The sequence below is a fragment of the Neodiprion virginianus genome, chromosome 2, assembly GCF_021901495.1.
Source record: "Neodiprion virginianus isolate iyNeoVirg1 chromosome 2, iyNeoVirg1.1, whole genome shotgun sequence".
NCBI classification, from domain to species: Eukaryota; Metazoa; Arthropoda; class Insecta; order Hymenoptera; family Diprionidae; genus Neodiprion; species Neodiprion virginianus.
In genome coordinates, this window is record NC_060878.1 from 14,756,661 (window position 1) to 14,772,538 (window position 15,878).

General features: G+C 37.2%; 2 protein-coding genes across 6 annotated transcripts; both read left to right on the forward strand.

The window, feature by feature from the left end:
• Positions 1 to 3,314: 3,314 nt before the first annotated feature.
• Positions 3,315 to 8,346, forward strand: LOC124298808 (cytochrome P450 4C1-like). 3 transcript variants are annotated; one of them, XM_046751323.1, is made up of 14 exons: positions 3,315 to 3,467; positions 3,536 to 3,668; positions 4,591 to 4,772; positions 4,856 to 4,962; positions 5,033 to 5,123; positions 5,376 to 5,561; positions 5,644 to 5,713; positions 5,807 to 5,933; positions 6,010 to 6,070; positions 6,173 to 6,288; positions 6,398 to 6,466; positions 6,544 to 6,721; positions 6,799 to 6,978; positions 7,056 to 8,346. In XM_046751323.1, the coding sequence occupies exons 3-14, from the start codon at positions 4,592 to 4,594 to the stop codon at positions 7,238 to 7,240; spliced, it is 1,551 nt and encodes a 516-aa protein (XP_046607279.1). In that variant the 5' UTR covers positions 3,315 to 3,467; positions 3,536 to 3,668; position 4,591; the 3' UTR covers positions 7,241 to 8,346. The 3 variants fall into 3 exon arrangements, with proteins under 3 accessions (XP_046607279.1, XP_046607280.1, XP_046607278.1); XM_046751324.1 differs by having other exon boundaries at positions 3,315 to 3,437; XM_046751322.1 differs by having other exon boundaries at positions 3,315 to 3,668.
• A 5,359-nt stretch (positions 8,347 to 13,705) lies between these two features.
• Positions 13,706 to 15,244, forward strand: LOC124298814 (cytochrome b5). 3 transcript variants are annotated; one of them, XM_046751336.1, is made up of 5 exons: positions 13,706 to 13,965; positions 14,051 to 14,215; positions 14,353 to 14,481; positions 14,626 to 14,699; positions 14,859 to 15,244. In XM_046751336.1, exons 2-5 carry the CDS (start codon positions 14,081 to 14,083, stop codon positions 14,941 to 14,943), a joined length of 423 nt encoding a protein of 140 aa, XP_046607292.1. In that variant the 5' UTR covers positions 13,706 to 13,965; positions 14,051 to 14,080; the 3' UTR covers positions 14,944 to 15,244. The 3 variants fall into 3 exon arrangements, with proteins under 3 accessions (XP_046607292.1, XP_046607291.1, XP_046607290.1); XM_046751335.1 differs by having other exon boundaries at positions 13,707 to 13,965; positions 14,027 to 14,215; XM_046751334.1 differs by having other exon boundaries at positions 13,707 to 13,965; positions 14,046 to 14,215.
• Positions 15,245 to 15,878: the final 634 nt, after the last annotated feature.

Consider the following 15,878-nt stretch of genomic DNA (forward strand, 5'->3'; position numbering starts at 1 on the left):
AACCAGTTATTTTTTCCAATTGAATACGAGTTTTTGTGTTTGTTCAAAGATTTTTTTTGAGCAAGTAAATTAGTGAATTTGATGATATTTCGGTTTTTTATAGCAATGAATTTATTGTTTAGCATCCGATGTTGGGATTCATCATTGGGATTTTAATTGGTTTACCTCCAAACTTATAACCAAAAACCTACATAGAAGCATTTCTACGTACAACAGTGTCCCTCCACGCGCGTATGGGCTTCCAAAAATTCACAAAGAGGATGTCCCTTTAGGAATAATCGTCTCATCTGTCAATAGCCCGACCTATACCTTAGCCAAAACAATTAATTCATGGCTCACCACCAATATCACACCTCCCTTCTCGAGAGTTAAGGATAGCTTTTTCTTAGTTGATACAATTAAAACATTGATCATCCCGGACAATTACACGTTAATATCGCTAGACGTAATTTCACTCTTTACCAACGTTCCTACAGATCTCGCATTGCGTGCAGTAAACAACCGGTGGGCTTCTTTGGAAAATAAGATCCCAATTCCCCTGATTGAACTTGATAAAGCCTTAAAAATATGTTTTGACTCCGCAATATTTAAATTTAATAACGATACTTATGCACAACAGTTTGGTTTGCCTATGGGATCTCCTCTCTCCCCAATCCTGTCAGACCTGGTCATGGAAGACTTGGAAACGTCTTGCATTAATGATCTTGGTTTTGTTTTACCGTTCTACTTTCGATACGTGGATGATATTCTTAACTGCCGTTCCAAATGAAAAAATAAGTCACACTCTTAATATTTTTAACCGGTACCATCCAAGATTACAATTCACCATCGAAACTGAAGAAAATAACGCCATCAGTTTCTTAGACGTATTGTTGATACACAATAATAATAATATCAAGACAGATTGGTTTCACAAAAAAACCTGGTCACAAAGATACCTGAATTTTAACTCTCACCATCCTTTGTCCTTCAAAATAGGCACCATCTTTAACCTAGTTGACCGAGCTATCAAACTAGCTAGTACAGAGTTCCAGGAAAAAAACCTGTCGCTCATATACAATGTACTAAGATGGAATGATTACCCTCATGGCCTATTACACCAACAAATTAATAAGAGACGCACCTACATCAACAACATATTCGACAATAATATTGACTCTGCTCCCGCTGAAGATAACGATAGACCCGCTACTACATATATCCCACATCCCATATGTATCCGGCCTTTTTGAGTTACTTAACCGCTTATTCGCCAAATATAATGTCAAGTTTGTTGGAAAAAATTCAAAAGATTTACAACTAGTTTTTGATACAGGAAAAGACAAGATCCCCATAGGCAAACGATCTAATGTCGTGTATAAAATACCATGCAATGTGATTGCAATCAAGTCTACGTAGGTCAAACTGGTCGACATCTCAACACTAGAATTAGGGAACACCAACGCAACGTACATGAGATTGAAGAACGTCACACAGCTCTAACGAAACATAGTATCGATAAACAACACACTTTTAATTACGACAACACAAACATCCTTTGCGAAGAACACAATTATTATAGAAGACTGTTATTAGAAGTGTGCAACATTGTAGGTCATACCAATTCTGTTAATCTTAGACAAGATGTTGAACATTTAAGCAATATTTACAAACCTCTAATCTCCGCCCACACAACAAATATTGTTTAACCTTAACTACATACAAAAAAATTTTTTGTCCACATTATACAGTCCTCTCTACATAACCTTTCTTACAAAATATTTATTGTTTTTCTGTATAATTGTTTATAACTGTTCACCTTCACTCTGGATTACATTGTTTTCTCCCATCAGTCGTTATTCACCTGTTGACTCAATTGGTTCAACCAACAATATTTCGTTAGACATGTGGAAGTTAATTATAAAGAACCTACCTCCACTTCTTTGACACCTGTGAATTAATTTTATTGCTAAAAAGACCTACTTAATAACCTTTTGACACAATGACATACTCACTGTGAAGAAACATAGTTCTTTAACCTTTTTAATTAATGACTTCCAACTATTAACTCCCACATATAAAATAACCTGAAGATTGACATTGTCTACCGTCACTCAAAAGTACACTGTCTCCATCAATAGTAATTGTGAATTCGACTACATCTTAGTCCACTTACTTAATTCATAAGGTAAATAACACCTAAAGACATCCTTATTTCAATTAATCATAAGGTTCTTACTAATCAACAATATATAATAGCTCTAAGAGTATTGCATCTACAATATTTAAGTCTGATTACTTCTAGTACTATTATTTGTTTTATAAAAAATCTTTTTCTTATTCTTGACAGTTAAAAAATAAATCTTTCTGAGGAGGGCCCATATCCCGGTCGAAACGTTAACTAAAAATACGTTTTCTTAATTGACCGATCACCAAGATTCTATAATAGATGAACATTCTGTAGGAGGAAAGGCAGACAGCTTCATAAATTTTTTTTCTCTCAAGAAGATTATTATTCATCGTATAATAGGAATTATAAAAATTTTATCAAAATATAATTTGAGCACAATATTTAACAAGTAATGTAATATAATATAATAAACAACACGCTGCCCATCACAGCAGATATATAATAAAATACTGTAATATATACGACATAGACGCACATATAACTTGCAATTCAACTGCAAAAATTAATACTCTTGTATTATTATTTTCGAATAAAAAATTATCGTATTAAACGTACATCCGGCAGATAATTTCCGTCTTCACTTTCGCTGGAACAATCTTCTTTTTTATTCAATGACAACGTACTTTTTCCATTCATTTCTCCATTTCGATACTGAAACATAATTTTTAACGTCTGATTGACTACGTGTTCCGTAAATATCGCATTTAATTAATACCGAGATTCAATCAGAATCTGGATGGCATTATTTTTAAATAAAACGTTAAAATCAAATATCAGGTTTGAAATTCAGCCACTGATCGTTTCGTCTGGGTATTATTGGCCCGTAATGACTATGTCAGTATTTCGATTGCTTATTGGCTTTGACCTGTGACTTCCAGGCGGAAGCACGTCTGTACAGAATTAATTTTTCAAATTAGAGGGATCTGGGAATTTTGTATGGGTATAATAGTTGTTCGCACTTAACTTTTCGCATACTAATTTTAGGCCTGAAATGAGTTAGCTAACTAAAAAATCTTTTTGTTATTCTTGACAGTTAAAAAATAAATCGTTCTGAGGAGGGCCCATATCCGGGTCGAAACGTTAACTAAAAATACGTTTTCTTAATTGACCGATCACCAAGATTCTATAATAGATTACATACGAGGTCGAGAATTCTTATTCATCAGAATGTTCATCTTCCGTGAATTAAAATAAAAAATCGAGCTCCCAACTGTTTCCCGTTCAAATATTAAGAATTAAGTCGATAGTGTTGAATTATTTCACAGAGGTATAAATGATTACTTGGAAACAATTGAAGGTAAATTTTTTTTCCTGGACAATATTCAAGGTGAAATTTAAATTATATGTGCTTGTGAATCCAATCAGGAGGCCATATATATAATACATGTATGGAGGAGGCACCCACTTATTGTTAGCTAACTTCGGGATGGTCAGTCAATCGCGAATCATCATACAGTATTGTTCTATAGAACCATAGTGCATTCAAGAAGAGGCTAAGGTACGACAGAAAATATAGCCCTGTTTTTCTATAACTTATATACCCCACAAATTATACTTCAATTCCACTTTGTGATAACTCGCTGCAAGCGCACTTCGTTATTCATTTCACACATTTCCATTGACATCGACTAAGCATCTACTTCAAATTTTTCTGTTATTTCTGTATTTTTTGTATTTCACTTTCTCTGTTTCTGTTTCACTTTTTTTTCTATGTAATGTTTATTCATATGCTTATTTTTATGCGATTATTTATTCTCTTATTTACCCGATTAACCCTTTAACCAGTCTTTTAAATGAGACTGTTGGGCTTATAAAAAATAACGTAAAATAATAAAATGAAATAATTATTCCTGTTTTGCCTGCATCGCTGAAATGATCGCCGTGTAACAATTTTGTTCAAAAAACATCCGTACTTTGACATCCGTAGAATCATCTTCTCACCGTAGGTTTCATTGAAATTCGGGATTAAATTCTACGCTGAAAATTCTTTGTCAAGCATGTATTACTGCGACGATCTTTGTTGAAAAAATATGTTATTTGGATGGAGTTCGGGTCAGATCAATTAGCCAATTATTATAGAAACACACTTTTGTCACACCCTTTGTCGCGGTTAGTATTGGGTCTGTCTTACAAGATAGATGCGGTTATTACGAATTATGTGCACGTATGACGCCAAGGTAGAACAAATGTCCCGGGGTCAATGTGATATCGTTAAAACAGGGATCCACGTACTTTGAGCCAAGGTGATTGTGGCGGTTATGTCCAAATTTGTATGTGCGATATTTCTTCGACAGGATCAAGAACCAATGAAATAAATTGTCCGTCAAAATATCGTCCCTGACCTGTTACACATACCAAGCGAATGAATTAAACGTACGCGTGTAACTCTGAAAAAGCTGAAAATCGCCGTAAAATTTCAGAATGACAGCAGCCGTTAGCATCAGCGGTTTTATCGTAACATCCGCAATACTCTGCGGAATAATTAGTATTGTAATTTACCACCTGAGAAGACTGCGTCTGTACAAACAGGTCTCAAAATTCAGCGGACCTCCGTTACTGCCGTTTTTCGGTAATGCCCTTGGATTCGTCGGAAATACCGAAGGTGATATAAACGTGTTTGAATACATTCGTCTCTTTCGAACGATATGAATTTTCACATTTTTGGTTTTAATCAAACTACTTTAGACATCCTGATGAAGATTATGGAGCTTTTGAACTCGTATCCTTCCCCGTTTCGCGTCTGGCTTGGCCACCGATTGTTCTTCGGCGTTAGTAATCCCGAGCAAATGAAGGTATAACAAATAATTGACTTCGATGAATGACATCGTCGTACAATGATAACGGATTTCTCATTTCTTCCAGAGGATTTTTCTCAGCCAAAAAACTATCGAAAAAGAAGACCTTTACAAGTTTATCCGGCCATGGTTAGGGACAGGATTGTTTACGGCCCCCGGTAAGTTGACGTTATTATACTTCAATGCTTGACGCAACGTGCCTTACGTACAAGTTATCAAATTACTCCACAGACTCAATAGAGTTTCATGCGCACGTCTTGAATACATAAGTATGAGTATGTTTTGCGAGGAGGGATGTGGGGGGGGGGGGGGGGGGGGCAAATTCTCCGAGTAACATTAACCGTTTTTGTCTCGTTAATTTCCTTGCTTTGAATCCAGAACGATCATAATTTGCAAATTTTTGGATTCAGCATCGAAATGGCGTGTCCACCGGAAGCTCATAATGCCAACCTTTAACTCCCGAATCTTGGAATCATTCGTGGAAGTCTTTGCGATCCAGTCGAAAATATTGAATCAGCAAATGGAGGTTGAACTGGACGGGGCGGAATTCGACGTATTTCATTACGTGTCACTCTGTACGTTGGACATTATTTGCGGTAAGTTGTAATTGTCCAACTTCAGGTTCATTCTTCATTCGCCAGTTGGTTCATGTTTAAAGAATTGCACGTTTAACTACAGAAACTGCAATGGGGGTGTCTGTGAGAGCACAAACCGAGTCCAGTTGTCGCTACGTTGAAGCTACAAAAAGGTCTGAAGAATTGTCAGTTCTGTATTATTTCCTCCTTCAAACTTTCTCTGAAACTTTCCCAAATATACTGCGTGTGCTGCTTAATTGTTTCAGTATCTCGAGCGGCATATTCAGAAGAATGTTCCAAATCTGGCTGCACCCAGATTTCATCTTTGAGCGGACACAACTTGGCAAAACTCAGAAAGAGTGCGTCAATTACTTGCACAGTCTTACCGAAGAGGTATATAACGCGTTTATAAACACTTTAGTTTTTATATTCTGCGGTATACTTATACGTTGTTTGTCTTGTTTATCAGGTGATACAGAAAAAGAAGAAAGCATATTTCCAAGCCAATGGCAAGCCGGAAAAAGAGTCTCGTAAGTTAGAACACTTAGCAACTGCAGACAGCTGCATTATCGACGTCAAAAAATATGACCGTCGTGCAATTTCTTAATCCATTTTGCACTTTTTACCGACAGGTAACGGGGAATTTCGTAGAAAAGCTTTCTTAGATCTTCTCATGGAGTTGACTCATAATGGAGAAAAATTTACGGATGACGAACTACGTGAAGAAGTTGATACGATGATGCTTGCTGTATGTATTTCACGATGTTTGGCACCATGAGCGTGTATTTGATTGTATTATTCGTTCTATGATTTCGGAAATTTTTCACCAACGTAATGTGCAAATTTTGGTTTCCCAGGGAAATGATACAACAGCGATAGTAAATTCGTTCGTAATGTTGATGCTGGCTTCTTATCCAAACGTACAGGTGTGTAGGTATTGAGATTTATTACAGTTGCCGAAATTTTGCCATGACAATGGAACGATCATCGATGTCTTTTACAGAACAAAGTTTACGAAGAACTCTATGAGATTTTCGGAAATGATGATAACGACGAACGAACCGTGACACACGAAGACTTACCACGTATGGAATACATGGAACGTGTTATCAAAGAAACTATGCGGCTATTCCCCATCGGGCCAATTCTTGTTCGCGCAGTTACGGAAGATTTGGACATAGGTTTGACTCTCGGTTTTAAACTCTGAATTTTCTTAACTTTAATAATGTTCGCACTGCAATTGCATTGTTGGTTTCAGGTGAGCACACGTTACCAGCAGGGAGTTCAGTTGTTCTTGGAATCTTGAAAGCTCACAGAAACGAAGAGTTTTGGCCTGAGCCACTGAAATTTGATCCTGACAGGTTCCTACCCGAAGAAGTTGCGAAACGACATCCTTACTGTTACGTGCCATTCAGTGCCGGGCCGCGAAATTGTCTAGGTATATTCTAGGATTACGGATTCAAAGGAGCTATCAGCAATGGTCGGGAATAATAGATGATCCAATCGTTATTTCAGGTATAAAGTATGCCATGATGGCGATGAAGACACTCCTTTCGACGGTTCTACGAAGATACATCATCAAAAAAGATGATGTACAATCGATACAGGATATCAAACTGAAGGCAGACCTGATGTTGAAGCCGGTCAAACCGATCACGATAAGAATTGAGAAACGAACGACAAAAATTAATTACATTTGAGACCGAACAAAGGATAATTTTGGGTTCGGTTCAGTTGTTAGCTATACTTTAATTTACATACGACATAAAAATAAGTTTAAGCACTTATGGATAATGTATTAGTTTATAGTAAAATTGATTTATCGAGTTAGCTTTGATTCTGCAGAATCTAGTCTTACAAGAAATATGTATCCTACAGGTACTTTTCTGCCAAAAACATCATTCTATAGAACCCACATCTACGGGATGGAATGGATAGCAGGACCGGTTCTACGGAACCCTATTCTACAAAAACGAATTTTATTGGAAGATGACAGTTTCTACAGAAATCGCTTCTACGTAGTTCGTTTCTAGAAAAATAAGCCAACCAATAGAGTAGAAAGTGATTCTGTGACAAAAATACTAAGAGAATTCCGGCTGTGCCGTAACGCGAAAGACAGTCCGTAGTTGTATTATGTAATGTTTCATACTCGCAGCTATGGCCTTTTTTTTATTAACAATTATACACAAAAAAGTGAACTTTTGAGTTTTTTGCTTATAAAAGTGAAACTAATGAAGCAATGTTAATACTGTCAAGGGACGAGTTGTAAAGAATCAAAATGCGAACAAAATGGGTTTTCGAACCACGCGATTGGATAATTAGTACCGGAGAAAAGACTAAAAAGCATAGAAAATTTTTTTTTTCTTCAATGTATAACTCCGTCATTTTTAAGTTGTAGCGCAGGCCCTTCGGATAATAGTAGTGATTAATATGTTCTTTATTTGCGCATAAGACAGGTGTTGTCAGATGACCAGTTTTTGCACAATTGCGATTGGAATTTTTTAATGCACTGTTTTGCAGTGTGTCTGGATGCATCACGAATGGTTCAATTAAAATTTTTCATGGCGAAATTTGGCGAAAACGTATACTTTTATTTTTTGCCAAAATGCTGGAGAATAAGCAAAAAATGATCCCAAACATGGCTAAATACGGCCATCCGCGAGAAAGCAATCAAGTAGTGGATGAAGGGTATTTATAATAGTGTTACAAAGGGTGAAATCACCCGTTTTGCCCCCTTTTTAATGACCTAGTAGTCACCATAGATAAAAGACGTTTATAAACCTCTTATGTCTTTCAAAAGAATAAGGTTGCTGCGTCAACCAACATTATTGTAAAAACAGTCTTGTTTCAGACTTAAAACGAGAAACACATATTTCGCAATTAAAGCTTTTTCGCAACATTTTATTCACGCTTTTGATTTTGGCTTGATAATCAAACTCGCGGATCCGTATTTATTTCCGTAACGTCAAAGAACGTTACAATAGTAATAGAAGCGCGTCCTTTACAATTCGTCTGTTGGCAGTATCAAGATTGCTTCATCGGTTTTGCTTTTATAAGCAAAATACTAAAAAAACACGTTTTTTGGCGTATGATTGTTAATAAAAAAAAAAGACCACAGTTGTGAGTTGGTAACATGACAAAATACAACTGCGGACTGCCTTCCGTGTGACGGCACCATCGGAATTCTCCTACTATTTTTGTCTAAAAAGTGAAGCCCAACTTACTCTAGCTTCCGGGGTGATACACTTCATACACTCACCTTCAGCGTTCTTATCATGGGATGGCGTGTTTTGGTCTCGTATGTGCCTAACCCTTTAAAATGTCACAAATTACTTAAATGCAGTTTCCGGCGAAATAATTCTGAAATTACTTCAATAATTTTTCTGTAGAAACAATCCTCTGCTGTCAGAATTTGTTTTTGTAGGACTGACGTGAATTCTGTGGAACCAGTCCAGAAGTCCATTTTATTCCGTAGAACTGGATTCTGTGGAAAAAAACTTGTGTAATATTTTCTGTAGAAAACTTTACTCGCTAGAAGTTGCTTTTGTAGGATCGGTCCATTCCCAATTTAATTATTTTTTGTTATTAAACTAATTCCTACAAAATGTATATTATACACACTGTAACGTGGAATTTTATAACCGCTCGTCACAAAAGCACAAAACTAAAGGAAACTTCTGGAAAACGCGTCCCTGGCGGGGTACTCCAAGCGAACTCGATACAAAATAGGCAATACCTACTAATTACTAATTCTTTATTTGTAAATTCTGTAATTTCTCGCTTCAACCCAAGTAAACAAGGTACCGGGACGACAACGATCCCGACCACCGAGGGACCAGCTACTACCGATGATTTCATCTACCGACTGCCTGATGCCGCTATCCCTGGTGTGTTTCAGAAACACCAGGCTACCATCTCGACGCTAAAATCCTCCCTACAGCCGCGTGACCTTCTCCAGAAGAAGTCAGCCGCCCGCTTTCCTTGATGCCGCGGAATCGGTAAACAAAGCCATGCAAAAGATGCACTTCCCGGCCAGGCGCCGGACCGATTCTTAACTGCTACCGTTACAGCGGTTGTTACCGCCCTCGAGAGTAATCTGCGATACTCGAAGCCGCGTTCCTGTAGACAAGGACCACGGTTATTATCGTAGGCAGACATACGCTACCATCACGACGCCACCCTACGAAAGCGACTGTTTTTCTGTCAGCAAGGACCCATGCCGTCGCTCTCCAGCCGGTGAACTTTGGCCGGAAGACATTGAGCGTGTGCCTCCACCAAGGAGTCCCCGACGATAGGTAACCTGGACAGTGAGGTACAGCGACTGGAAACGAGCTGGTGTCAAAGAAGAAGTTACAGGCGGAACATTACGTGTCATCTATCGGTAATCTTCAAAAACGCGTGACGTAACCGTAACCAATATTCACCACAAGAGGGATGACCCAATTATGGTGGGGAACGAACGACCAATCACGGGAAAAAGGATCACCTGACGACACCGGCGAGATCGGCGAGCCGAACTCCGATCTCCGTCTACTCTACGCTCAACCCGGCAGAAGACATCATGTTCCTTCCTTACTCTCGTTGATCTAGACTTTTCCTTCAGTTACTTTGCCTTTCCTTCTTCGTTACCAGTATGGTTGTTATCGCTATTTGTTCTATCGCTGCCGTTCTTCTCCAAAACTCTCAATCGGTTGCACTATCGTTTAGCATCTTTCCTTTCTAAACCGATTACCTTCCTTTCACCATTTCTTTTTTGTGTTACCGATAAGTTTAATTTAAATTAAATTCAGTGCTTGTGAGCCCGAGTCACCGACGAAGGTAAGGCTTCTACCTTTTTGTTGTATCGTTGAAAAGTTGCTCATAATTTCTATTTTCTTGCGTAAAGTATTTTTCTTTTTTTTTTGGTTGCATAGTGTGATGCCAGTTTCTGTGTTATGGTCCACGGCTCTGAGTTGCGGTAAGCCGTCGTGTGACTGCATGGTTTCAGTAATTAATTAATTCCGTATCCTTGAGCGACCTCGTAATTGCCGAATAAGTGTTTCTCTCGTATCTGTAAATTTCTCTGATTACCTGTAAATTTCTATTAGCTTGCTTCTGTCATTTCTACCGTGTCTTGAGCTATCTTTACCTTACTTTACTCTTAATTTTCTGTGCTAGTAGTGCTTATGATATTTTATTTACCATATCGCCTATTATACATACTTTATTTACTATTGTGCATGTTTTCTATCGTAATTCGAATTCCTTGGAGTACGTCCGAGCATAGATTAAGCCGCTGAATACTGATAGAGGTATTATTAAATACTACCGTACCTTTTCTATCGCTTGGTAAAAGTCTTGTATTGATTATTATTACCTGCTATATTTTAATTCTTGCAATCTCGTACTTCTTTGTTAATTCAAGTTCTGCTTATTATCGCTGATTTTATCGTAATAACGTGTATTTAGTGTATTTCTTTACCTTGCGAGCCCTTATCTAAATTTCTCGATCTTTCACAATTTTATATTCTCTCGAAAATCATGTTCGAAGATTTCTCTATGAATCCTCTCGAATTTCTAAACGCTGTAAATCTTGTATTTTATTGTCTATCGATAACGTTCCCGCAAATTGTCTCTCGTAATTTCCTGCAATTAATATTCTGTCGCCTAAGCTATCAATTTTCGTAAATTGTTAATTAACGTCAATACTTCCTATTAGTTGAAATCTGTCATAAAGTCTTCTTACTCTTTTTTTACTACTGTCCAAACTATCGTCACTTTTGTCAACTATCGATAGCTAATAAAGTTCTCTCTCTCGTCTTGAATTGATAGAGTTCTCGAGCTACGCTCAATTCTGTTTATTAAATATCGTCTTTCGTTCAAAGTTACTGTTCGACTCTATTTTATTGAAAATTTTGTAAACTATTATTGTCTGAGTTATTAACTATCTCTATACTTTTTGTAATCTAACTTGAGTGACTCGAAGTTGTGAACCTAATCGACAACATACGACTGATTGACCTGTTAATTTTTCATTACTTGAGTTCATTCTTTATTTATTGATTTCTTTAATTATATTATCGTTAACTGCCTTAAATACCGCCACTCTTGACTCTACCATACAACTGGTTCACTAATTATTAATATCGTATCGTACCTATATTTATTTAAGAATTGACGCTGAAGCGACTGGCGTCCAACAGATATCGTTTTATTATTGTTTATTGAATATAGGGTGATTACGAAATCGCGCCAAAGTGTGAACGATAAGTCCTCATCTGAGGGTAACAGAAATTAGAGTTACAATACGTATATGTAAAATTAAAACTGATTTGCAGTAAGTATTTATGAACTCAATTCTTTACTGTTTATGAATTTCATTCAACAGTATTGGAATTGATTATTGTTGAACTTATAAATTGTGCTGCGACGGCGGTGCTCAAATGAACTGCACTGTTGAAAATTTCTGTTGTAAAATTACTAATAGAAGTATAGAAAGAACTATTCGGGTTCGAAATTGTGAATTTACTATACACGTAATAAATAATTTTAGTATTAGTAATTGTGTGATTACTAATTAATAGCACAGTTTAGTAAAATTACCAAACATTAGTGCGATAAATATCGTAAACTTGGATATCATTATGCGATTTATGATCTGCAAATTTTTAGATTAATTTTAAATTACAGATTTTTTAAATTCACGATACGTGTTTAGTAACTTCATCTTAAATATATACTAAAACTGTGAAATGAAAAAAGTTGATAAAAAATGGTTCGATCACTGATTTCGTTGACTTTTTAAAAGTAAGCAGGGACATCATTTCAATTAACAACTTCACAGTAACTGTATTCGACGAAAACGCCACAGATCCAATAGAAGCATTACATCGTAATTTGTTCCAACCCGTATTCGAAACCCTGATCGCTTGCAATGTTCGGATTACTAGTCATATGCCCTACCTACTACCCCAAATTATCTTATGGAAAATCATAACTTCATTTGATTAATAATACAGTAGACGGTCCACACGGGCATGGCAAACAACACAGTCAATGATAGCTTATGAATAAAATGTTTTCAAAATTCCTACTCACAACACAATTTTGAATGAATTTACGAACCCAGTTCTACCCAAATTCAGTCAATTTTACAGAACGTGTACGATATAATTGTTAAAAATTTAAAATTTGTTACGTAATTCCAAAATTTACGTAGTAAATGTTCGGGCATTGCTCAAATGTGATATTGTTACGGATTGCGTACAAAATTTATACCTACACAAGTTGAGTATATTCAAAAGAAAATTCCGTAATTTCCAAAAACTGTCAAGAAACTTTTCAAATACGGTACGTTCAACATTTCAGAATTTAGTTTTAGGAAATTCGAAATTAGACTAATTGCAGAGAAAAATTAATATAGATGTACATTGATTCCTTTTCCCACAATAGATTTTTAATTTTAATAGACTCTAATTACGTCACGTAAATTCAGCAGCAGGTTTACCCGAATTCTTAGTCCTTTCTTGAGGAACAAGGATTCCTTGTTCCTCATTTCACGTTTCATAGACCTTCCTCGACAGAATAAGGAGCCTTATTGGCCTCCTTCTTTCAAGGCAGGTCTCGAGCTTCCATGAGGAAACCTTCGGCACTGCGATTGGCTGTTTCGTTTCATGTAGCCAACGCTTGCGCTTACGCTTGGCGTCTATGCACTTATGACCCGTATGACGCGGTCACAGCCAGTCCACAGGTTAACTTCTTTGAGGTTATGCACTCTCATCACCGACGCAACTTGACAATGAGAGGCAAGCGGTTTAAGTTAGATTTAAATATAGCCGAGTGGCGCTTCGATCAGCAGTTTCACCACCATAAGCAATCACATATCCCTAAATATGTCTTCTTTCTGGAAGGGAGAGCCAAGTTGTGACTATGAAACAAGGACGCCTCTGAGATTCAAGGAAGCCTTCATCAAGGCGTCCTTTATCCTTGAGATAAGGAGGGACTATGAAAGGTTTCTCTCTGCTAGGAATACGGGTGTTAGGTTCCAACGAAGGAACCATGTGGCCCGTGCGCAAACCGGAAGTGAGGGGACCTAAACAGAAAACTAGGGAAAAGCCAATTTATTAACAGTGAGACATCTGGCGGAGAATGGTAGAGAGTAAAGACTGCAGACGTGTTCGCCAGTTTCTAGTTGAATCACTCATGTTTCCTGCATCTTGAGCTGCAGCTGACCTGCAGTTACTGACAGCAGCGGCGGCCACTAGACGTCACTTGCCGGTAACTATCGGCGTGGTGGGAGTAAAGAACGGCAAAACCTACGTGATGATTGTGGGGTTATACTGACTGTCGCTGGCGCACGCCGATAAAGCGGCTGAGGGTCATCATTCGATCAAGTGACAGTGCATAAATTAGGATTCTAGGAGAAGTGTTGTATTGTTAATTTGGGGTAAAGTTACAACAACGAATCAAGTAAATTGTGAACGAGGCCAAAATTGTTTTTGATTCAGTTCCAATTCAATTTCAAAGGAAAGAACGTTACCCGAGGCTGCGTGCTAAGTAAAATGGCGACCGAAGGTTCGACGACAACTGCCACGAAGCTTTACTCGCGGGCGGAAGTTGCTAAGCACAATCATAGCGAAGACACTTGGATCATAATCCATAATAAAGTTTACGATGTAACCGCCTTTCTCAACGAGGTATCAATTTACAGTACATTCAATATACCGCATCAACAATCGTGACTGTCTGTCACCTGTTTGCTGCATGCAGCAGACTACTTGTTGCCATTATCGAATGAATACAATAATGATGTAATGTTGTATGGAAAATTCAGCACCCTGGTGGCGAAGAGGTGCTCTTAGAACAAGCTGGAATTGACGGATCTGAGCCCTTTGAAGATGTCGGGCACTCTAGTGATGCTAGACATATGATGGAACCATTCAAAATAGGAGAACTTATCGAAGTGAGTGTCAAAATTTGTGTTATTCAACTTGTACACTGTAACAGTTCTTTTCTATTCTATTTTCCTTTTTTCATATTATTTAGTTCCTCAAATCTTTCTCACTTTCAGACGAAACAGTTTCAATGATTTTCCATTAACTTTCAGGAGGATAGAACAAAATCAGAAGAAAAAAAGAGCAGAGATTGGTCGAGTGAAAAGAGTGAAGATGACGAATCTAGGTATATGCCTAAAAATTTTATGATTTCAAGGAAATCCAAAATTGTGAATGTTACCTCGGATAACTCTGATTTCTTTCGATACCCTTGAACAGCAATCTCTTAAAATGCTATCAATACGAATGAAGACTTATACTAAATGAATTGAATTTGAAATTACAGTGGTTCCTGGCGTTCGTGGTTAATTCCTGTAGCGCTTGGAGTGTTAGCAACTCTTGTGTATCGCTACTTCATCAATCCGTATTAAAAACGACCATTCCTGTGCTTTATGGTACTTTTTAAGTAACTGTTATTAATGGAAAAATTGTTATTCAAGAGATCAGCTTAGGTACTTGTGGTACACTCGATGGTGTCTGATAATTATATACAAATTTTACGTGGCAGGTGTGCTTCTATGTATCCAAAATAACCACATTTATTTCAAACTGGTCCAATTTATGTTATTATATGTACTATTACAGTGGAATCGTTTATAATTGAATTTATAAAGTTAACCTTATATTATGTATTGCGTTTATCATGACCCATAAACTTATTTTATATGGTGATATTCTATCTCACATCATGGCAACCTTTCTGTCCCTGAAATAAATGTAACACAATAAGTGTGACTCATAGCAGGTAGAACTTACTACTGAATACTGGCAAATTAAGTCCAACTGTGCAGATTAGAAAAGTTGATTTAAAGTTCATAGAGTATAATTTATGCCTGACGTATAAATGGTAAAAATTTGCAATAACCTTCAATATGGATATGTATAACTTAAAACTAACTATAGTGGACGTCATTGCATATTGTCCTGAATAATCATAATTAACTACAAAACTCCGATACCCCCCGTCCTTGGGAAGACCTGCATAGGCGATTTCTCGTATACGGAGTCAATTATTCTGTGTCCGTGAGGTGTACATACGTACTATCTAAAAAAAACTAACGGCTATGGTGTGATCGGAGTAATTAACTGCGTCACAATAGATGTACCGATAAAAGGCAACAACGCACGAAGCGTTGTCAAAAGAAAACCTTCTTTCGATCAGTACAGAGGAACAGCGGTGGTCGTAATTAATTTATATACGATTCACAGATAGGACTTAACAAGGGTTCATAAGTGGAGAATGGGCTTCACGCGGACGTGCAATAGGATGCTAATTGATTGCATTAATCGACGAATGGCTGGTTTG